The sequence below is a fragment of the Triturus cristatus genome, chromosome 1_2 (assembly GCF_964204655.1).
Source record: "Triturus cristatus chromosome 1_2, aTriCri1.1, whole genome shotgun sequence".
In the NCBI taxonomy this organism is placed as follows: Eukaryota; Metazoa; Chordata; class Amphibia; order Caudata; family Salamandridae; genus Triturus; species Triturus cristatus.
The window spans coordinates 10,649,187-10,672,064 of record NC_140580.1 but is presented as its reverse complement, the minus strand read 5'-3'; the positions used below and the strand labels follow the sequence as shown (position 1 = coordinate 10,672,064).

At 43.5% G+C, this 22,878-nt stretch overlaps 1 protein-coding gene and 1 long non-coding RNA gene across 3 annotated transcripts in view; one reads left to right on the top strand and one right to left on the bottom strand.

Moving 5' to 3' along the window:
• Positions 1–20,942, top strand: part of LOC146866629 (uncharacterized) — a 465,524-nt gene extending 444,582 nt beyond the window's left edge. Inside the window, exon 3 of the mRNA XM_085600076.1 lies at positions 16,090–20,942. Within this exon, the coding sequence (XP_085456202.1) occupies positions 16,559–18,682 (2,124 nt within the window). The 5' untranslated portion in view covers positions 16,090–16,558 and the 3' untranslated portion in view covers positions 18,683–20,942. The remainder of the gene's footprint in view (positions 1–16,089) is intronic.
• LOC146866628 (uncharacterized) overlaps positions 9,917–22,878 on the bottom strand; it is a 29,620-nt gene continuing 16,658 nt past the window's right edge. For both annotated transcript variants that reach the window (XR_014960253.1, XR_014960258.1), the window contains 2 exons: positions 16,000–16,135; positions 9,917–12,693 (listed from right to left, as the gene is read on the bottom strand). This is a non-coding gene — a long non-coding RNA (uncharacterized LOC146866628). The remainder of the gene's footprint in view (positions 12,694–15,999; positions 16,136–22,878) is intronic.

Sequence of the window (22,878 nt, the reverse complement as noted above, 5' to 3'; positions counted from 1 at the left end):
CACATCATAAACGAAAAGTACCTAAAACACAGCTGTCAATTCCTGGTGACTGTGCTTGACTGCTTTAATCCCCCAAAAACTTCCGTGACACTCCTTAAGTCCGACGAATGAATCCTCTATGTGGTAACAGCAACGTCTTTGAATTGAACAAAGGAAGCCTCTGGGTGTGTGTTGACGATGACGACAGTGCGCACCGGGACGTAGGTCGTGTGGTTCACGGCACGCTCCTGCTGCACTGCGATGAAGGACAGGGACAGAAGAAACAATGGAATCCTGACAGCGCGCGTGACTTCAATAACGGCAGTGAGTACACGAGCGGCTTACAACAGAAAATAGATGTAACTGTCAATGCCAAGGACTTGAATAAAAGTTTGTTTAGTTGATCGTAGGTCCTCTACTCACTGTTAAACTCACTCAGCGCCGCTCCCATGAAAACCACAACATCGGTGTATGCGCCACGTCCATGAGCTTTACAAACACACTTGAAGAAATAAACGCCTTCCCAGACACCTCAGCTGGATAGAGTAGGCAGATGCTCATGTACACGCTCAGGGCATAAAAATCCAACGGCGATCCAGTCAGCGTTTCAACACGTTGTTGGCAGCGACAAGGTTCAGCTGTCCAGCCAAAAATGAACCAGACCTCAAATGGGTTCAAAAACCGAGACGGGACGTCCCATCGGTTGAATGAACCTCTTAGGCACAAAATAAAGGTCTTGAATGAGGATTAGCAACCATTTCTTAAAAATAAAGTCCGCCGGTCAAAAAAAATAATTAGAAAATAGCACAACTCCACAGATGCACGTGGGTGCGAACTGAGAATGAGCAGTATATCCCAAAATGCGTCGCCAATTGAAGTGACCACAGCCACAGACGGTTAGTAGTTGAAGACGTGTTTATTCCTGCTCATCTCAACAACAGCTTCCAGGGAAATGAGTTTATGCTTCAAGCACAAACAATGCATCACCATGGAGTTTATAGAACATTCATAGTGCCATGACAACACCTCTAAAGCTATTACAGGAGTGAGTAGTAGAGAGTAGTAGAGAGTGAGTAGTAGAGTAGTAGAGAGTGAGTAGTAGAGAGTGAGTAGTAGAGAGAGTAGTAGTAGACAGTGAGTAGTAGGGAGTAGTAGAGCGTGAGTAGTAGAGAGTAGTAGAGTGAGTAGTAGAGAGTGAGTAGTAGAGAGAGAGTAGTAGAGAGAGAGTAGTAGAGAGAGAGTAGTAGAGAGTAGTAGAGAGTCAGTAGTAAAGCAGTAGAGAGTAGTCAGTCAGTCAGTGTCAGTCAGTCAGTGTCAGTCAATCAGTGTCAGTCAGTGTCAGTGTCAGTCAATGTGTGTCAGTCAGTGTCAATCAGTCAGTGTAGTCAGTCAGTGTCAGTCAGTCAGTGTCAGCTAAAGCAGCTCTGCTGATTTGGTTCTCTGGCTCTAGAGTAGCTCTGCTGACCTGGTTCTCTGGCTCTAAAGCAGCTCTGCTAACCTAGTTTAGTTACTAATCCATGTATTAAGTGAGACACTTTTAATTACTCACTTAAAAAGACAGTCAGACAGCTACTAAATCCTCCATCCAGACAGTTATATATCCACTCAATCTTCAATACAGATTGGTATATATATAATACATATTTAAATTTCAAACTAAACCACATTCAGTGGATGATGTCATCAGTGATGTCATCAGTGATGTCATTTGAGATGTCATCAGTGATGTCATCAGTGATGTCACTGACCATGTCATGAATGATGCAATATGTGACATCATCAGCAGTGCATTGCGGGCGCGTGAGTTATAGTTAGCAGAACTAACTATAACGGAGGAATTTCTATGGTTTTGTATGAGTGAAATGGGCAGCTAACTATAACACTCCTGAAACCTATGGTTTTTTCAGTGAATATATATATATATATATATATATATATAATATATATATATATATATATATATATTACCTTCGCGAAGAGCTTTTGGGCTCTTCGCGAATACGAATGGTCCCATTCATACAGAACCATGCCACTCGCCCAAAGGATCAGTGCGAGCCGATGCAAGTTTGTCTCTTTGCCCAGCAATTATCATCCGTTAACATGAATCAGCTCCGCGAGCCTCCAGCCAGCCCATCCATGACACCAGGCCTGCTCTTCGCACCCCGTCAACCATCGCCAGCGATGCTCTCCATGCTTCCGGCGAACGTTTCCCCAACGCATTGGACTCTTGGCACAAAACTTGAAAAGGTAACATTTCAGCGGAACTAACCTGGGACTGTATCTAACCCATGCCCCATTGCGGTCGGCTTGAACTTTTAGATTTGATCTGTTACATCACGACCAAATAGCCGCAGTTGTTGCTTTATGCTATTAGGCACTATACTACAGTTCACTCTTTAAAAATTCATATCTCCGGTTCCCTACATTGAATTTTTGTCATTTGGTGTCATTTTAAAGATCAACATATTCTCTATTGTTATAAATTGGTGGTGAGTTTTTATTGTGTTGTGTCTTTTACTTATTTACTGTTTTGTTGATATTTAATGCTTTACACACCTGTCTTCAAGCTACCAAGGGTTGAGCAAGGGCAAGTTATTGAGACATGACTGGACCTTATTAGTGATTGTAGTGTTATTACTAGCTGAAGTTACCTAGCTCCACCTACTAATAACCCTCTTTTCTACAGAGTTCATCACCCCAATTTTGAAATCTTGCTTTGTGTTTTGACTCTGTCCAAGTCAAGAGGAACATGTATTGCCCCCGCATCAAGACAAGGAATCAGCACAGATCACAAATTAAGACTCCTCATGAGTGAGATTTGAGGGGTTTTGCAGCACACACCCAGTAAGTCAGATAATATTCTCCAAGGTGTAGAATTAACACAACCTCTCAACCTAGACTTTAAAAGACAACTACTAAGACTTTGATGAGACATCATTCCTTTGAGAGAATATTGTTACTGGAGATTAAGCGGCAAGCCCAATCTACTTTGCAGACTTTGTCAGTCAGCATCGGAGTCGCTTGGTCTTATTATATGTTTATGCAAAAATCTAATGGTGCGAAGACGACATTGGCTGCTCCCAATATTTCGCAATCTCAACATACGCTCATGCAGCGTTGCTGTGGAATGCTGCCTGGGGCAGGGTGTCTAACCAATTGACAGTCAGATTGCTGAAATTCTTTAAATGTGCCTTAAAAATAGAATCAAGAAAATATATAATATAGGGGCTGATTACGATGGCGGTGAACCCGCGACCGACAGGCTTTCGGTGGCGGGTTCACCTCCATCGTGAGGCCATTTTCCGCCCACCATATTATTATGGCAGGCTGTACTGTGACGGTCGGAAACTCCAACCGCCACTCATCCGATGGACTCCATGAGCCCACCGGTACGGCAGAGGGCCTCCCTATCCCTGAAATGGCGGCAGCGCCTACCAGGTACTTCCGTAGGGATTACGATGGTCCATCCCCGCCAGCCTTCAATAGCTGTTCACCCGCCATGGATAGGCTGGCGGGGATGGACTTTGGGGGGCCGTAGCGAGTCACCCTTTCCCCCTGGCACTTTGGTTTTGTGCCCCCCTACATTTCCCTCCAATGTGTGGCAGGCACCGCTTGGTGCCTGCCACGTGCTGGGAAATGTTAAATGTGCCGTTTTTATATTGCGGCGGGTGCTGCTGCCAGCAGCACCCGCTGCAATGTAAAATATGGGGAGTGTGACCCATGGTGGCGGTCGCATTTCAATCCGCCTTGTGGGACCGCCGCCTTGTAGGCAGGCGGTCCCACTTCCCAATACGATGGCGGACGGACTGAAGTCCGTCCGCCATCGTAATCACCCTCATAGTCTTGTAAAGTGATTAATGCGCAATTCTTATGTGAAAATAAATAAATACAAAAATGAATAGGCACAAGGGGTTACACATGATGCAGCAGAAAGTTAATGTCTATTGCTACTATCTACAATCTGCATTTATACAAAAATGAATAGGCACAAGGGGTTACACATGATGCAGCAGAAAGTTAATGTCTATTGCTACTATCTACAATCTGCATTTTACTTCTCTTTTAAACTTTCACATTATATCCTGTTTTTTTTTTTTTTTTTATTTTACTGGCATTTGGTTCCAGAGTAAATTGGCACAAGGAATTAAACTGAACTGTCAGAAAGCTATTTAAACTTTGCACTTTGTATTCTGTCTTGTTAACACTAATATAGCTGCAATCTGCAATAAAGTGAATTGGCACAAGGATCTAAAATAAAATGACAGGAAGTTATTTTACCTTAGCACTTTACATCCTGCCTTTTTATTTTTCCAGTTTCATGGCAATTGGCACCAAAGTGAACTGGTGCAAAGAATTAAGCACGATTCGTTTTGACAGTCAATGACTGGTGCTGCTATTAAGACTGTGCTTTTTATATTGCACCTTTCTTATTTGTTATTTCTTGTGTCTCTTATCTGCAATTTTTGTAACGATTTAAATTAATTGTACAACAAATTTATATTCATTCATTTATTCACACATTAGTGACACTGAGAACAAAAGTGTGTGGTGCACAGTGAGTGAGACTAGAGCCTCAATCCAAACTCAGTGAATGCCACTTTGCTCCAAGAGGTTAAAGGCACAATTTAGCAAGTGACATCATGCCAGAGAAAGATTCTCAACCCTGTGAGACTGTGCTTCAAGGTGTCAGACTTACACCCAGTGAGAGAGAGTATGAATCAGGTTATGGGACTACCACCAAATGACTGAGACAATGCAACGTGGCATGGATCTTGCATCAAATAAGTGAGACTATGGGCCAAGAATTCAGACTTACAAACAACAAGCAAGACTGTGCTCCAGGATGTGAGCCTTACAAATATTGATTAAGACTTTCCTCCAGTGCATGAGACCCACACCCAATTATTGAGGCTGTAGTTGTTTTCCCAAACAATTGTTAAAAATTGCAATGCAAAGTTACACAGGATTCTCTCCAATTGAGAATATCATTTCCAATTCAACTATCTGTAGTATGGAAAATAGGAAGGATGACACAAATGTTAACAAATCACAGATGGTGACATTTTACTGCGATGTAGGCAATTCTTTAGAAATGGTCAATTGTTTTGAACATGCTTGTTGGAAAGTGCGTTATTACTAGTGGTCAATATGCATCAACCACTGGCAATAAGTCCTTTGACACAATCTAGAGATCAGAATAGGTCGCAGTAAATCATTTCCATGCTCAACCCTTGGTAGCCTGGCTGTGAGCAGGCAGGCTTAACTTAAGAAACAGGTATGTAAGGCATTTAAAAACACCAATTCTGTAAATAATTTAGACACAACACACAATAAAAACCCCACACCAATTCATAAAAATGTGATTTTTTTAGCTTTAAAATAACACCAAAATGACAAAAGTCCAATGTAGGGAACCGGAGATATGAATTTGTGAAGATGTTGCATTATATAACACTTAGAAATCTATTATGCCACCTTGGGACATATGGTCGCGATCGACTGGGGCAAAGTCAAAGTTTCAGGCCAATCGCGATGGAGCCCTTGTCAGATACCGCTTGCAGTCGGCCTCAGTCGAGTTGTAACATTCAGACTTAGAAACGTTTGTGGAGCTTTTTCTGCCGGGGTCCCTCGATGCTCTTAACCAGTTTGGGTTCAATGAGGGTACGCTGTCTTGCTTTCCCAGGAGTTCCCAGTCAAACTCTGGAAGTCGGTCCTCTGGAGTTTTGTTCGCGAGATGAACCAGCAGGGCAGGTCGGCTCGTGTTTGAATGTGGCCTGCTTGACTCTCACGGTTGGGTCGTTCCCCTTATGGAGCTTTTTTCCGAAGTTGCTCCAAACTTCTGGAACTTATTCCTGAAGTTCCTCTTGGTGGTCCAAAGTGTCCAAAACACAATCCAAAGGTCTGGAATCCTCATGATGGTCCTTGAAAGTTGGGAACTTCAGAACCCACAATCCACTTGGACAAAACACTTACCAATTCACTGTACACACTCCAGGCTGGGGATTCTTGGTGGTGATGGTCCAGATGAGCTCCGCTAACCTGTAGCTTGCAGGGAGTCCACTCTTTATTCCTCTTGAAGCAAGGTACATCCAAAGGGCTGCAGTACCAGATAATGCAGCCGGTGAGTCAGTCAGAATGTAGGGCCTGATGGTGCAAATCAAATTTCCAGCTTGGCAAGCCTTCCTCTTCTCTTAGTTTCAAGCAGCAGATCTGAGAGGCTCTGCACCTCTCACATATGTGTTCAGTGTTCTCTGGGTTCAAGCGGGAGAGCACTTCTGTCTAATGAGGTGCAGGGCAACATCCCAGAGCATGACCACTTCCTCCAAAGTGTGGCATAATCTTCTCACAGAAAGCATGTTTCTTTCAAAATTCAGTATGGCTGAAATCCCAGCAGAGGAGCAAGAACTATTTAAAACAATCTCCAGTATGGCTCATTTCCATAGCTCTCCTCCCCTACCATCTGCAAATTCCTGCCTTAAGCCTGCCATCTGGCTGGGTCAGAGGGCCTAGAGGATAGATGGACCTGGCCTTCTCTACCTGTCCTATTCCCCTTTGAAGCTCCATGCTTTACGACTCCTCCCCCCCTGCTCTGGTATTCCTGTGTAGCAGAGCTCTCTCACCCAGATAGCCTCTCACTGGGTGTTCCACTTATCACTTCACCATAGAAGTCTGGCTAATCCTGTTAACTTTGACCAATCAAGGAAGAGCGCAAGACGGCTGAATTTTGGCTTACAATCAAGAAAGTCTTATAACTACTTTTTTGTATATTTTAGGATACATTCAACAATAGCATATTGTTGGATTTAGCAATACCATTTTTCTAAGTCCTTAAATTATATTTTGTTAATTCCTAAAAATAGTTATGCATTAATAAACTATTGCAATGTGATCCTATGTGGCTGGAGATCTACAATGGGGAAAATGAAATGAGCATTTCACCAACACCAGGGCACATAAAGCATCTTTCATAAGGACCCTGGCTATAGCTACATGGCCCCCCACCCGTGGGACACCTAGGGAGATTTTAGGGGTCCTGAATATGCAAAAATAGTATAGATCCTCACTCCACAGTGCTCCTAGCATCAAAGTCGATTCTGGGAAGCACTTTACTAGAATGAGGGTAGTGAAATGTGCCATTTGTCTATCCCCAGGACAGATAAAACATCTTTTATAAGGGCTCTCGTTAAAATGACATGACCAATCTCCCGTCCCGGGACACCTGGGGGGGGGGCCCTGAAGGTAACTAATATGCCAACACATTGTCGTTTTTCACTCTTTAAGTGTTCCTACAACCAAAGTCAAATTTGGGCACAATTTACATTTAAAAGCAGTGCTGCAACACAGAGCTGCTTTTAAAATGACCTTAGGCTCTCAGCAGTGCACATATGCAAGTGCAGAAAGGGCTGCTGGCCTCTAAACAGCCATACCCTATTATATACTAGGGACTTAAAGGTAGTTTTAATCCCCCTGCCCTATTTTGTAAAAGGGACTTATAGGGTAGGTCATGCCAATTATAAGTGTACCCTAATATATAGTGTATGTATGTGCGTGTTTTCACTATGTTTTCACAATAGCACTGGCACTGGACCTGGTTAGGCAGAGCCCAGGGACAGTCAGAGTCAGTTACCAACAGTATCAGTCAGCAAAAAATGGGGGTGCACAGGGCACACAGAATGACTTTGCAACAATACTACACAGTACAGACATTTGGAGTGGTGACTTGAGCAGGTGCCAGCAAGTGTGGCCAAAAATGGCTGCCTTTTCTTTACAGCTTTATCTTTTTTCATTTGTAAATGCCATTTATCTTCATGGGACACACATACTTAATTCCAGGATCCATTTTTTGGTTATGGCACAAGCACTGCCAACAGGGGCCGTATTATGCTTTGTCATTGTTTGAGCTGGGCGCAAACGATGACAATGCGCCCTATTACGACGTATGCGCTGCCTCCATGGCAGCCGCGAACTTTTGCTGCCTCTGAGCCCGTGTCTGTAATATGACGCGGGCGCACAGGCAAAGGAATTCCCTCATTTGCATAGGACACGCCCCTATGCAAATGACGGAACACCTCCTAAAGGTAGAGCTGGCGCTTTAAGTGCGCCAGCGCTATCGGTATAACTGAAGGGGACGCAGTAGCGTATGCGCCCCCTTTTGTAATACCTAGTGTTGGGGGGCGCAAAGTGGGCGCAAACACCTGTTGTGCCCCTGGGGCACCTATAGTAATGCGGCCCCTGGAGTTCTACAGCAGGTCTAAAGAGGCAAGCATGAAAAAAAGGGGGGAGGGCACAAAAATACACGTTGTCTATAGTGCCAACATTTCTTGATCTGATCCTGCTTTTTGTCTCCTTTCATTTATATAACAAGCTGCCCTACAAAACTTTCTAATTTTTCATCCAAAAACCTATTCACATCAAAGACTATGATGCAGATAGTTCCAAGGCACAACCCTCCTTACACTGGAAACCTAAATCCTATTGTATTGCATGTTACATGAAACAGTGCAGGTGAGGAATGTCTGAAGCTCTGAAAATAGTCTGCAGGTATGATAGAACCTTTGCCTGCTGGTTGTATGTGGTCCATGATAACAATACTTGGCGTTATTTCCTGAGCAGGGTACAGAAGTGTCTGGGCTGCTGCCTGAAGTGACAATGTAGAATCAGTCTGGTGGTTGGGTGAATACCGGCTCCTCTTAGCTCATGAGCAAGCTCTCCATGTCACCAATGACTTAAATAGAGCAAGCAAGGCTAACATGTTCTGAAATGATTCAAAGTTCTCTTACAGAAAATATATCAAAGAAGTCTATAATTCTTGCCTCTTCAGACAGTAATTATTTTATTCTATCGTCCAATTTTTAATACAATTCTACTTTCTGGTAGTATGATTTCAATCATTTTCTCATGCGTGATTCAAAAAAGTAGACATCCAGCCAAACCATTTTCAACAATATAATTGTTTCTTCAGGGCTGGTGGTAGGGTGAACACAGGTCCTCCTAGCTCATGACCAAGCTCTCCACCTCACCCCTGACTTAAATTGAGCAACGAAGGGTAACATCTTCTGAAATGATTCAAAGTTCTCAGAGAGCATATATCAAAAAACGTCTATCAATCAATTTTTGACACAATTCCCCTTTTTGGTGTGTTCTTTCAATCATTTTCGCAAATAGTGAATGACTCAAAAAGCCATACCATGCAGCCAAACCATGCAGCCAAACCGTGCTTCACAATATAATTGCTTCTTCAGGGCTGATTTCATAAATTTGCTTATTGTACCCAACCTCTCCGATTTCCTTCATAATTCACCTTGAAAACCGTAGACCAGACCTCACAATATTATCTATTTGAGCCCAACGGAACACATTATCCAACATTTTTCAGAGGAGTCATCAATTACCCATGATAAGGGCATCTCCTCTTTACCAGGCCACAGACATGATCCTATCCAGTTCTGATAGCCAGATGGAATACGTGGCAAATTTGTAAAAATGATTGAAAGAGCTCTACCAGGAAGTGAAACTGTATCGCAAATTGGTTAACTGAATAAAAGAATTGTTATCTGAAGCACCAAGATTGATGGACTTCTTTGATATATTTTCTTTCAAATAATTTTGAATTATGTATCAGTACACAAATACACTGGAAGGTAACCAGTGTCCTGAGAGGAGCACAAAGCTTTTTTGCTTTTTACCTTTGTCTTCTGAAATGAGGCTGCCATCTGGTTGGAAGCTTGAGGTCGGTCAACCACTTTAATCTTGTGAAAGGGACCCTACTTTGGTATACACAACATTGACCAGAAATTGGCCACTTACACATGCCTGTCTACAGCTCATCAACCATCTTCTGAAAGTTGGGTCATTAGTCCCTATGTGTGTCTGAAATACAGCTGTGGTATTTGCCAGCATGTCCACAATAACGAGAAGGACTCTCCAAATAGGACCTCCTTAATAAAACTGTTTGTTTATTTGAGCACCTTTCTCCAAATGAACAACATCCAACACAGGCCCAAAAGAAGACATTTATGGGGTTGCCAAAAGGTGTGTACCACAAACACGTATCACAATCAAGTGTAATGTTAACTTGTCACTTCATACGTCATCCTCTTAGGTCATGCTTTTTTTGACCAGATCAAAAACTGAGACTCAAGTGGAAATCTCATGATGAAGATGTTTGTCAAGTGAATATGAAAAACTATGCAGAGTCTATCACAAGTCTGGGAAATGGTCCAGTGAAGTGTGAAACCTCCCCCCTCCAATGGGTAAAAAGTGCACGACACAAGCCTGAGCCAGCACCCACGAGGGAAGACTAACAGATCTCCTTTGAGGGTCACAACCTAGAATAACAAGCCAAAGAGATATGTTTATTCAGGCATGAAAGATATTAGAAAGGACCTTAACAATCCTGAGAGAATAATGGCTGCCTATAGGCAAGCCAATTCTTACTTATTATATGGAAAACAACTACTTGATAAAGCTTTGATGGCTCAATGGACCCACACACAGGTTGGTTACCAAAAAATGAGAAGATTGTGTAAAAGTATCATGTTATAGTATATAATGTATCTGGTAAAGTGTTAAAGTAGGTGTTTAAAAAATGTGTCCCGGATGGGTTTAGTGTTTCTCTTAAATTACCACATGGCCAGCACACAGGATAAGCGAAGAAGAATTAGTTTAAATGCCCTGATAAGAGATATTCTTAAAAATCTTAATTTGTTGAAACCAGGCAAACTGTTTTGGAAGCTGTGAACGATTCTCTAGAAGTAACATTTTCAGACATAATGCACAGCACTTTTAGATTTGCCTTAAAACCACAAGATATTTTTTATAAAGAAAAGCTATAATAGTGTATTTCTGGGTGTAAATGCAGCCCAAGGTAAGTTTATGACCTGCAAAATAAATATGCGTGAACCCCGTGATGGGAATGCAGGAAATAATCAAATGCTCAAGAGAAATGTTCTCTAAGATAAATCACATTTATTATGCTCGGAATGAATACTGGACACATTTACTCCATGGTTCTCACAAATAATCCCTATTCAGTCATTGCAACGTGAGCGGTGAATGCCATGTTGAGATTAAAAGGTTTATTAAACGTCTTGAGGCCTGAAAAGGAATGGGAGGAAATTTCAGCACATTCCGGCAGTCAATTTCGCAGATGATGAAGCTGCAGACAAGTATCATTAACACTGCTCATTACTATGACCAAAGGGATGCTATCTCCTACATCAGCAGGCATGTGCGTACAGAACCAGTAGGAGGAAGAGATAATTGATCACTTGTATTTTTCTAACAGTAACATGCTTTTGTAAGAGGAGCAGCAGTTTCGTAACAAGGGAGTCTTGGCACAGTTTGGTCTTGGACTGATTCCCCTTTCTGCTGCAAGAATGTATCCCACTACCAGCCAGATGTCCCGTGCAGCAGCAAATACCCAGGCCACACCTACAACGTTATTCAGTGTCTGGTGGAAGAAGGCTGCTTACAGGGGATGGAGATTGTGATGATGAGAGGCTGTCGGGACACCATCTTGCGAACTGTCTCATCCCGCTGGTGGTTTAAGAGGCTGTAGCAGGGCGAGCATCCATAGGTGTTTCAGGGGCCCTGGCTTGATTGCAGGAGCACCGTTGCCCCTTGTAGGATCAACTTGCTTACAGTGAGAAGAACAGATCCACGTCATCAGCAATCAGCATTTAACAACAGTGTTTGTGATGAGCAGGACTTGATATGGATCACACCAGCGGGCAGTAGAACTATCTTCCTCCGATATTTGCACACATACACCAGATCACCAGGCTGAATTGAGTGGCAAGCTTCAGTCGGGCACATGGCTAAGGCATCTCACACTTGAGAACGAAAACTTTAAACTCATTGTTTATACTTTCTGCGATATTGCAACATTGTATCATTATTCAGATGTAGGTTCTAGGCTTGCTTGTGAGACAGGTGGGTTAGAAGGGAGTATCGTGGGTCGGCCATAATGATTCATAAGGGCTCAGTTTGGTGTTCTGTGAAGAGATCATTTTCAATGGCACAACGGCTAGGGTTAGGTCATCTGGCTTCTTCAACTGAGTGTCGTTAAAGATCTTCAATTCTTCAAGGTCCTGTGACTTCTTTCATACCTTACCCGCTGGTTCAGTGTGATAGACATGGCGAAAGTGCAGATCTATTCTTAGGGGTTTGCCGACTGCCTTTACTACGGAGCACACAAAGTGTGTCCCCTGATCATTTCTAATCCAATTCAGTACTCCATACCTACTAATACATTTTCTAAGCAGCCTCTTAGTGACAGTGAAGGGATCACATGTGCACAGGGGTACGCTGGTACCCATTCTGAGACCATACAAACCATAACTAGCACATAGGAGAAATGTGTACATTTAGGTAACTGAAATCCACTTGAATGTGCACAAATGGGCCCCAATAGGGAGGGGGAGCAGTGGGGGTGGCCTTGTTCCCATTCCCAACATTGAATGAAAGGCAGATGGCACATAATTGGTAATAACTTTGGGCTTTGGAAGAAAATGAGAATGCACGCCAATGGGTTGTAGCAGCATGGACCATGCTGTCTTTACCAACATGGGTTGCTCCATGATTCAACCTGGCAATGCTGGGGAGTAGAAATGTCAGTGCAACCACACACCCAGTGCTGCCTCTCCACAATCCCTCAGAGTTTCTTTTACATTGTTGCTTCAACCAAGTTTATTTTTCACTTTCAAAGGCCTCCTGCAATTGAGACAAGTCTTTTAGAGTAGGTACACAAAGTAAGTCAATGTTTACAAATTACATAACATTAACGGTTTTAGTCAATGTAGCATTGTAAGCTGATTAAGCTAAAGTATTTCATTTAGAAACATCATCATTAGTATGCTGATGGACTGCACACTTCACTACAACTACATTTACTGACATATTATTGGACTTTTAAAAGGTTTTGGACAACTGGCCATTTTTGGGTGTAGTCCCTCCTGATGTCAAGAACCCCCTCTACATCAAAAGCGGCCTGAATTCATGGATGACCCCAAAGGGGCACTTTGAGGTCTGTACATACAGTGACAGGTTTTCTTTGGCTAAAATACAAGCAAGTGCTATGAGCTCTGCAAACCGGTTGGCTTTGACTCAGGGTAGATTACAGCTTTCAACAACAATACACACAGTGCAAACAAGGTTCCTGGTAACTCAAGTACCATTGTCGTTCCTGAGGCAGGATCTGCCTGCAAAATCAGTCAATTTACAATCAGGTACTGGCGCATCTGTTAAGTCAATGCCTGGTAACTTGCGCAGTGGTTAAAATCAAATGATTTTCCCTCCTCACCTGTGGGCATCAGTGAAGCAGGGTCCGACAACAGACCAAAATATTATGGGAAGCAGATAATAACATATTCTAGCATGACAATTGAGCACTGGACAAGCATAGCCTTTTCACAGCGACTACATCATCAGTACATAAATCGCTATTAGGGAACTTAACACAATATTTTCGGAAGCATCGACAAGACTAGTGTCTGCCACTATGGAGCACAAACAAGGTGGGAGTACAGCCATTACTAGGTCCAGTTCAGAACAGAAGTAGATGATGGCTCCTTTATGATCACTCTGGGTTTCTATCAATACACCAAGTGAAAATACAGTACTTTAATGGCAAAACGGAATGAGGGGTTTCTCGCAGTCAGGAAGCCCCAAGGCAGGCACTGAAGTCTGAGTTGGTTTTTGCTTTAAAAATGTTTGAACCAAGGGTATACACCCTAGAGGAATAGCTGCTGTGCTGCCGGAGAGATTGCCACTTTGCTAACAGCTTTCGCTGTGTTGGCCTGCTGCCTGCTGCTTCTTGCCTAGGAGTGAGAAGGACTGGATCTGCTCTCTACATTCTTGAACCCAGGTTTCTCCAAGGGCTTGATGGCTTGCCCCCTGTTCTTGAAGTCTCAGGACCATCAAAGACTTCTTTCAACTCTGCTTTAGTTGCTGGACTCTGCCATCTGTAAGTCCTCCCTTGCCTGAGCAGCCTCTCAAGTCCTTGACCTCAAAAGTGGGTTCTGCAGCTGTTTTGCTCTAAAATCAACACATCGCCACCACTGCACCGATCACAACCGATGCAGTGCACAAAGATGCAGTGCCAATCTGAGGACAGCCCTGCACAGCCTGATGACGACACAGGACCTGACTAGGAGGTTCACAATTATGCAGTGCTGATCCAAGGTTGCGACTGCGTGGCTCGACAATGACGCAGTGCCGATACAATTTCAAAGCTTGACTTTGATGCAGCGACCCGACTGCATGAATTGGAACCGACTCATCGTCTGTGAAAGATCTTCTAAAGTAAGTTTTTTTTATTTTATTAATGTCATATCTTTATGTAATTGGCTTCTTTTTAAAATGAAAATTCAATGTAATCTGTCCATTTTTAGCATTTCTTTAGGCTCAGATATGTGTATTTAAAGTACTGCATACCAAGTTTATTGCATACACATAACACATTTTTGAGAATGCTCCAAGATCCCCGTAGGTAAGAGGGTGTATTCAGTGTTTATGACTTTGATGATTATTCCCCGGGAGGAGACCTAGGATTACAAGTAATCAGCTTTTCATCTTCCCTTTTTTTATCACGACTGATGCCCATACTTAGACAAATACTGATTTATCCCCATCCAGAATTAAATTCACAAACCACATTTAAGAGAAATGAGAATGCAAGATTCAATCTGGACAGCTCAGAAAGGAACTTTCAGTTATAGTGGTACAGAAAAAAGAACACCACTCTCCATACATGTGCAATGGGCATAAAACAATGAGAAAAGGATCGACCAAAAACACAACTGAAAACTACACTAAAGATTTGAGAAAAGAGGAGGAATGAGTGCAAATTAATTCAGGCTATACATCCTAAAGGACATAAAACAAATATGTCATCTTATTTGGCATTCTTTACCTGCAGCCCCAACACCTTGGACATACTTTCATCAATGTCTTCGTAGCTAATTTGCCATAGGCATCATTTTTAAAAGACGTACAATCTAACCAGATGTAATTTTTATAGAGGACATTGTTTAACTTCTAACCTGATGTTGTAGGACTAAAGTACGGCACTTATTGCAGCGCTTTTTGTTGTTGTTGCCGCTGATGTGTGTGGTCATTAGGTTCTGTCTCAGATTTTTGAACAAAAGCAGTGCACAGTTGTCCTTGATTGCTTCACAAAACATTGTCTAGTGTGTGTAATTTGTTTAGCCCAATCAACAACTTTTCTTTCCAAGTTACACATACACGTAAATAAATACACAGACATATAGGCTCTCACATAGTCTTTCACAATCTCCACACACATTTGTAAACACGCAAAGGCAAAACACTCAGGAGAATTTTTTAACGAATTTCTGCTGTGCGTGTCGGTGGCCCTCATGAGCCCTATGCTTTCTTATCAGTCTGGTCCTTTCTGCCTGAGGCTGCTGCTATAGATAGATCTGCAGCTGCTTCTGCAGTCCCTCCTGGCCATATTTACAATGCTCTGTAGCCTGAGCTGATGCCACATGTGCAGTGTGATTGACAGCGTAGGACCTAATCCTGCACTGTCAATCACTGTACATGTGACGTAAGCCCCAGTCATAGAGCATTGAAAGGGTAATAAAGCAAGCGTCACAGAGAGGGGACAGGCCCTGCTACTTCTGCTGTCTCTTCCCGCTCATGGCCAGGGTCCAGGACAGAACCAGTTTTTGATGGCCTAAGGTAGTTGTTGCCATTGCCGGCTACTGCAGCTGCACGGCAGAGCTGGCTTCCATAGTGACCTTGCAACTGGGTGCAGCCTATACCTATCTTGCCATTGGGACGAGCAAAAAGAGTCCTGGTCCCCCTCAAAAGAGTGCCAATAGGACTCTTTGGCACTCCCCAGCATAAGTTAGCCAATGAATTGAATGCTTATAATTTCAGTGGAGATTTACCTGAGGAGAACGAGGATTACAGGTAAGCATCTTTATCTTCAAAATGTCATGTCCTGGTGTTACTTTTTAGTTCTAACTGAATCCAAAAACTTTAAGAAGTTACCTGTAAAAGGTTTCATTTAGTGTGTCTCAGCATTTGCTGTTTTGTTCTATTAGAGCTGGCTCAGTAATTGTTTTCTTCTCTGTCCTTCAGATATTGGTGCCAGAAGAAGCCTCAAATGAACCTTTCTGTGACTGTCCTAAGGAATTGCCAAGAAAAAACAAGTGACGTTATGTACTGTGTATCACGGGCTGATGGAGAATACCCTTGTTATTATTTGTAAACTTTTATTTTTATAAGAAAATATATAATTTATGTGTGTTTTACACAAGTGCATTATGTAAAGCGAGGTGTCCTATTGAACTGCGACATAATCTGTCTTTGAAACGTATGATCGAGTCTGAAAAACAGGAGAAGCATTACCTTTATGTTGTTGAAGTCCTGTAGGAGATATGTAAAATAGATCATTTCAACCAGTAACAGAGCTGCTAAATAATGATAGTGATATTGTCTCTGTGTGTAAAATATCAAATGGTAACGACTGTTTTGTTTTCTGTCCTAATAAGTGCTAAGCGCTTTACCGTGTCGTGTTTTTGAAAGGTGCACTTTATTTCTCTGTGCTATGTCTATTATTAAGTATCTGTCAATACACGCCTTACTTAAAACCTCTACCCCCTCCAATTCGGGATCCATTGACACCCAAGCCTCCGCCCTTACACAATGGTTGGAGTCAGCTAGTGACATCGTGGCCCCTCACAGACAACTAAAACTTAGAAGCCCCCACGACGCCCAAAAATGGTTTACGGACGATCTCAAAGCCTTGAAGTTGGGCCTTAGGCAGGCTGAGCGCCAGTGGCGACGAGGCTACGCCCTTGACAAGAAACTACATTTTGCCACTCTGCTCAAAAACTATAAACTAGCAGTCTTGCGAACTAAATCTATGTATTTCTCAAATAAGATTGCCAGCCCCGCCACTAAACCCAAGGACATGTTCTCTATTGTCGAGGAGCTGTCAAACCCAGACAGGATCACCCCTAAACCCATCCCATCCCTGGCACTCTGTGACTCTTTAAATCTCTTTTTTGTTGAAAAGATAGCTAACATTAAGAACAGTATTCTATCTTCAGCCTTCTCCTACCATCATGGCCCTGAGCCCTCTTTGCCTTTTCTTAATCCTAGGCAGCTGACCCAGATCCCTCTAATCTCTGAGATAGAATTCTTTGCCCTTCTTAAGAAGGTCGCGTCAGGATCCCCTACTGACTGCTGCCCCCCCTCAGTCCTCCGTGAGGCTTTTACAGCTTGCCCCTCTCCTCCTCTGGCACTGCTGAATAATTCTCTTTCCTCTGGCACTGTTCCCGGATCATTCAAACGAGCTGAGGTCACGCCTATCCTTAAAAAACCTACGGCAGACCCCACAATTATGAGCAACTTTCGACCCATCTCCCTTCTCCCTTATCTTAGCAAAGTCATTGAGGCCCATGTGACCAACATTTTGAGCACTTTCATCGAGGACTCTCAGTTCCTCGACCACCAACAGGCTGGATTTAGACCCAACCATTCCACAGAATCTGTCATACTTTCAGTGATGGAGGAACTACGGAGAGGGGCGGACTCTAACATCAGTCAGGTCCTGGTGCTCCTGGATTTGTCGGCCGCCTTCGACACGGTCGACCATGATATTCTGGTCGGCCGTGCTGGGGAGGCCGGCATCCGGGGTCCTGCGTTGGCCTGGATCCGCTCCTTTCTGAGCAATCGCCATCAGGCGGTCCGGCTCTCTCAGTTTTCTGCGGATGAGGTTAAGCTAACCTGTGGCGTTCCGCAGGGATCTTCCTTATCCCCTCTCCTCTTTAATTTATATCTCACCCCCCTTATCCGCTCGCTACAAGGCAGTGGCGTCACCGCGTTTAATTACGCAGATGACATCCAGCTGGTTTTCAACATCAACTCTACGACCCAGTCTATCGATAACTTTCAATCCACTCTTTGTCACATCAGCGACTGGATGGGGGTGAACCATTTTAAGCTCAACCCCGACAAGACTGAACTTCTGCTTGTCGGGGGTATAGCTAACTCTTGGAATTCCACCTTTTGGCCCTCCAGGCTGGGCACCCACCCTAACCCTGTCAGCTCAGTGAAGAGCCTCGGGATTATCATCCGCGATGATCTCTCAATGAAATCACAGATCAGTGCGGTGGTATCCTCTAGCTTTTTTCAACTGAGAAAAATCCGTAAGATTGCCCGCTTCCTGACCACCGAGGCCCTTACCCTGGTTCTGCTGGCACTTGTTATCTCCAGGTTGGATTACGCCAACTCTCTCTATGTTGGTCTACCTGTATACCAACTAAAGAGGCTCCAACTGGTCCAGAACCAGGCAGCACGGCTTATTTACCACCAACCCAAAAATCAGCATGTACGCCCTCTTCTGAAATCTCTCCACTGGCTCCCTATCACTGAGCGGTGCAAATTTAAACTGGGCTGTAATATTTTTAAGTCCCTTGTTGGTACAGGACCCTTGTTTATTTCTTCACTTCTGCACCCATATGTCCCTTCCCGCAACCTTCGTTCTTCTTACCTGGCTCTACTTCAAATCCCCACTTTCAAACGTAAAAAACATGGAGGACTAAGGTTTTCATTCCTTGCCCCCTCCTTCTGGAACACCCTTCCATTAAGTCTGAGACTGGCTTCCCCTTTAACCCATTTCAGGTCTCTCTTGAAAACCCATCTGTTCTGTATAGCTTACAACTAGTATCTCCTTAGCCCCCTGGACTGTTTTGTTTTCTTTCTCTTTGCCCCCAGCGCCAAGAAACCGTCTGGTGTTAGCTGCGCTTTATAAATTCTTTTTACATTACATTACATTACATTACATGTATGTTAGCTACATTGTTCTAAGAATATATGTCGCTCAACTGAACATTGTTCATCTTTAAGGAAGTAGATGGAACGAGCCTGGAGGGTTAACATAAAATTGGGTGTACCTTTTAAAGACCCCAAGTACAGTTTAATTGAGGACAGAAGTAGCAAGTCTGCCTAGTGAATGCATTATCAAACATTGTATGTATCAAAAATATTCAGGTGAATAATCTAAATATTTGTTGATTTTCATATTCCAACATGTAGCCGTATCACAAAACGCTAAGTTAGAAAAAAAAATCTTGAATTGATGATGCAATGTGTAACTTTAAGAGGTGCTTTATGAACTGCCTTGAGAAGCAAGCCTTTTGGTTTTGGTAACAAAAGTATAAACGTACGAACTTGCAAATAAACAAAGCAGTATTTAGAACCTATTAAATGACTTAGCTAAGATATTCTACGGTACTTCTTAAAAACAGTTTTGGAAACTAGATATTCATGCTGGCGTACAAAACACTCTTGTAAGTCACAAACCCTGCCTTTGCTGGGCTGTGTATTCCTTGTCTGGAGTTTTGAGTGAAAGGGGCTGGGGAATTCCAGGGGGATGGGGAATTCCCGGAGACAGGGTGAGTCAGCACAGGGCTGAATAGAGAAATCTGCATCTAGATGGGAGGGAGGAGTTGCACCTGGGACCTGAATAGGACAGTGCCTGCCCCCCACAGTGCTGGCTCCACCCCCTGTGGTGCGTCTGATGTCTCTGCCTTGCACTGTGAAAGAAGAGAAGGAATCATGTCAATAAAGTGCTCCAGGGCTGTGCTTTCCCTCCACAATGCTGGCTCCACCTCCTGTGGGGCGTCTGATGTTTCTGCCCTGCACTGTGAAAGGAAAGAAGGAGTCATGTAAACAGAGTGCTCCAGAACTGGTTTGGACTGGGCAAAGGCCCCTCTGCCCTCAGAGGACAAAGGATTTTGGGGTTGGGGTATAAATATTGGGACCCTGATCCCAAGAAATTAGATCATCCTGAAATCAAGAAGAAACCTCTGCCAAGGAGAAAGCTGGAAGACTGAAGAGGAAGGACTGTCCTGCTGTGTGTTTGTGAGCTGACCTGCAGTTGCTTTGCTGCCAAGGAGAGGGGAAGGACTTTGCTGTTGCTGTGTCCCCTTGCTTGAAGAGATCTCCAAGGGCCTGAGGAGAGCTGGCCTCCTGTTAAGAAGTCCCAGAAACAAAAGGACTTCATCTCCAGATTCCCCCTGAACTCTGCTGAGTGAGTTCTGACCTTCCTAGAGCGCTTGATCCAATTGTGGGGCCTCTGGAAGATGTGCCCGCTGTTTGGGGAGCTGGACAAGAAGAAAAGAAGATCTGCAATTTTCACGCATCGCTCGCTTGCGGAGCGCATTGTCGACAGTGCGAGAAAATTCCCGTCGCCGCGAAGATCGTCGCAGCGCCTGTTGCCGCTGCAAGAACCGACGCATCGTTCGCTTGCGTAGCTCATCGCCCCGGTGCGGGAAGATTCCTGTCGCTGCGAGTATCATCGCCGAGCCTGTCGTCGCTGGGTGAGATCGTCGCACCGCTTGCTTGCGGACCGCATCACGTCGCTGCGAACATCATCGCAGAGCCAATGCATCGAGGGGCCGTGAGAGAAGAAGATCAACGCTGCGCCGTGCATCGTCGCCGCACCGGAGATCGTCGCCGCCCCGAAGATCGTCGCATCGTGCCTGTGCGAGACGCATCCGACCGGAGAAACCTGCGAGCCAGAATCCACACAAGGTATCGCCTCCCTCCTCATAAAGACCGGATTCGTCGCAACACATCCGCTGCGTGCAGCGGGGCTGTCGCATCCCCTCCCCAGGGTCTCAGGAGTGACGCATCGCTTGTTTTTTGACGCTTCAGTTGCCGCTTGGAACTTTTGTTGCTTCACCAGGTACTTTGGGCTAAAATTGACGCAACTGTGGATTATTTTGACGCAAACCCTAGAACTCTTTGAAAATCATATTCTTGAACTGTGTATGTTGGATTTTTGTCGTTTTGGTCTTGTTTAGTTTAGATTAAATACTTTTATTTTTCTAAATTGGTGTGGAGTCCATTTGTGGGGTTTTCACTGTGTTTCTGTGAGTGTTGGTACAAATACTTTACACATTGCCTTTGATAAGCCTGTCTGCTCGTGCCAAGCTACCACGGGGGTGAGGAGGGGTAGAGTGTATCCCCCTTACCCTGACTAGAAGCAAGGGTCCCTATTTGGACAGTGGTACCTACCTCTGCCAACTAGAGACCCCCAGATCTAACAACAGTTGACACACTATTTTTGTCATGTAATGTAAGGTGTTCTATGAATTGAGGTAATACCAAGAACTTCAATGGGGGTCGGTCCAAGCGCAACAAGCAGTGAGGAATTCTAAAAATATATTGACTCCTGAAACGTAAAGTCTACAGATTCCTCATAAATCATAGGAATCATAGATCAGCTATGATTGTACTGAGATACAGTCTATTACAATGAAGGGGACCATAAGAAAGTTTATTATTTTAACAGTAGCTAACACACCTTCTACTTGGTTCATTGGCTTCTAATCTGAGTGGTGGGGAGACTATTCAGACCTTAGATCCCCTAAGAAAATCATCCAACCCCTATTATGCCAATTTGGCAACCTTCAGTGGCGTTTTGAAGTTCCAGGATACCTGCCAGTAGTGTGTTGCTATAATTAATCTTAGACAGCACAAACAATCGTAAGATTCGTTTAAATCACACACAGGGAAGTAAAGGTTTAATCCCTCTGAGGAGTACGTTTTGATAATGTGAGTCTGTCTTTTGCTAGTGAATCTACCCGAGTTTGGATGTTTAGAATTTAAATCTGACTAAAACCCAGAGATGTGACACAATTCATGGTGGAGGGCTTTCAATCAAACACATAGATTGACTGAAATCAGGTTAGCACTAGGATGGGGTATTAAGAGGGAAAATAAGGAGAGAATGTGTTCTTGCATGGGTATGTAAGACTGAATATTTATAAGTAATCGGGCCAGAGAGGCTGTGTTCTCAGGAAAAAAAGACTTTCTCATACAGTGGGACGTCATCATCATAGTGATAGAAGGAAATGTTGGAGAGTTGCAGGAATGCACCTAGAGGTTCACTCTGGCCACCAGTAGGTACCTTCCTCCAATACTAATAATAATGGTTACATAGAACTCTATAGCACACCTGTGCAGTTTCTTAGCACCATAAATAATAGATGTTGCTAGTAACTTATTTAGGGTACTGAGTTTGCAGACCTAAGAAGGATGGAATCCCGAGTCTCTCTTGCAGGGACTCTAACTTGGGAACTTCAGATCACCACATATTTAGTGGCAAACATTCAGTTCATCAAGCCACCCTCCTAGCTAATATAGGGTAAAAAGCATAGGAGAGAGTCTTGTCGGACACTCTGGGGAAGACAGGTGAGCTGGGAGAGAAAACTGAATATTTTTCGTTGGAAGCAATTATTTAAAACGAAGAGAGTCAGCTTAAAATGTTCCCAATCACAGCAAAAAGTTATTCGAAGGTTTAGGATTAATGGGATCAAACACTGCTGACAAGTAAAGGAGAATGAGAAGGCAGAAGTTACCCTTGTGCACTAGATGAAGTGCCTCATGTTCATGTTGCACCCGTTCCTAAATCCTGATTGGAAATGGTTGATAACTGTATTTTTAGTAAAGAATTGTTTTAGTTGGATTTCCACACACATTTTCTCATGACTTGATAATGAAAAATAGGTAAAAAGATCAGACGCCGTTCTGATCTTCTAGAGCTGCACATGTTTATTCTAGTCTGGGACTTCCCACAGTGGTAGGAAAGGATTAAGCAGTTTGGTTCAGTGCAGGAAGGTGTGAGCTATGCAGTTAATATGATATTTTCTGTTAAGGTGATATTTTTGAAGGGTGACCAAATATCTGTTTAACTATTCTTCAAGACACAGAGACAACCCCTGAAGTCCTCTAACACCCAAGGCTCCTGATAAATTGCATCATGTCAACATCTTTTCTGGTGCAAAGTATAAAATATATTTGGAGTGTCCTTTGCAGTAGACTCTATGGGCTTTATTAAGTGTTTTACAGACA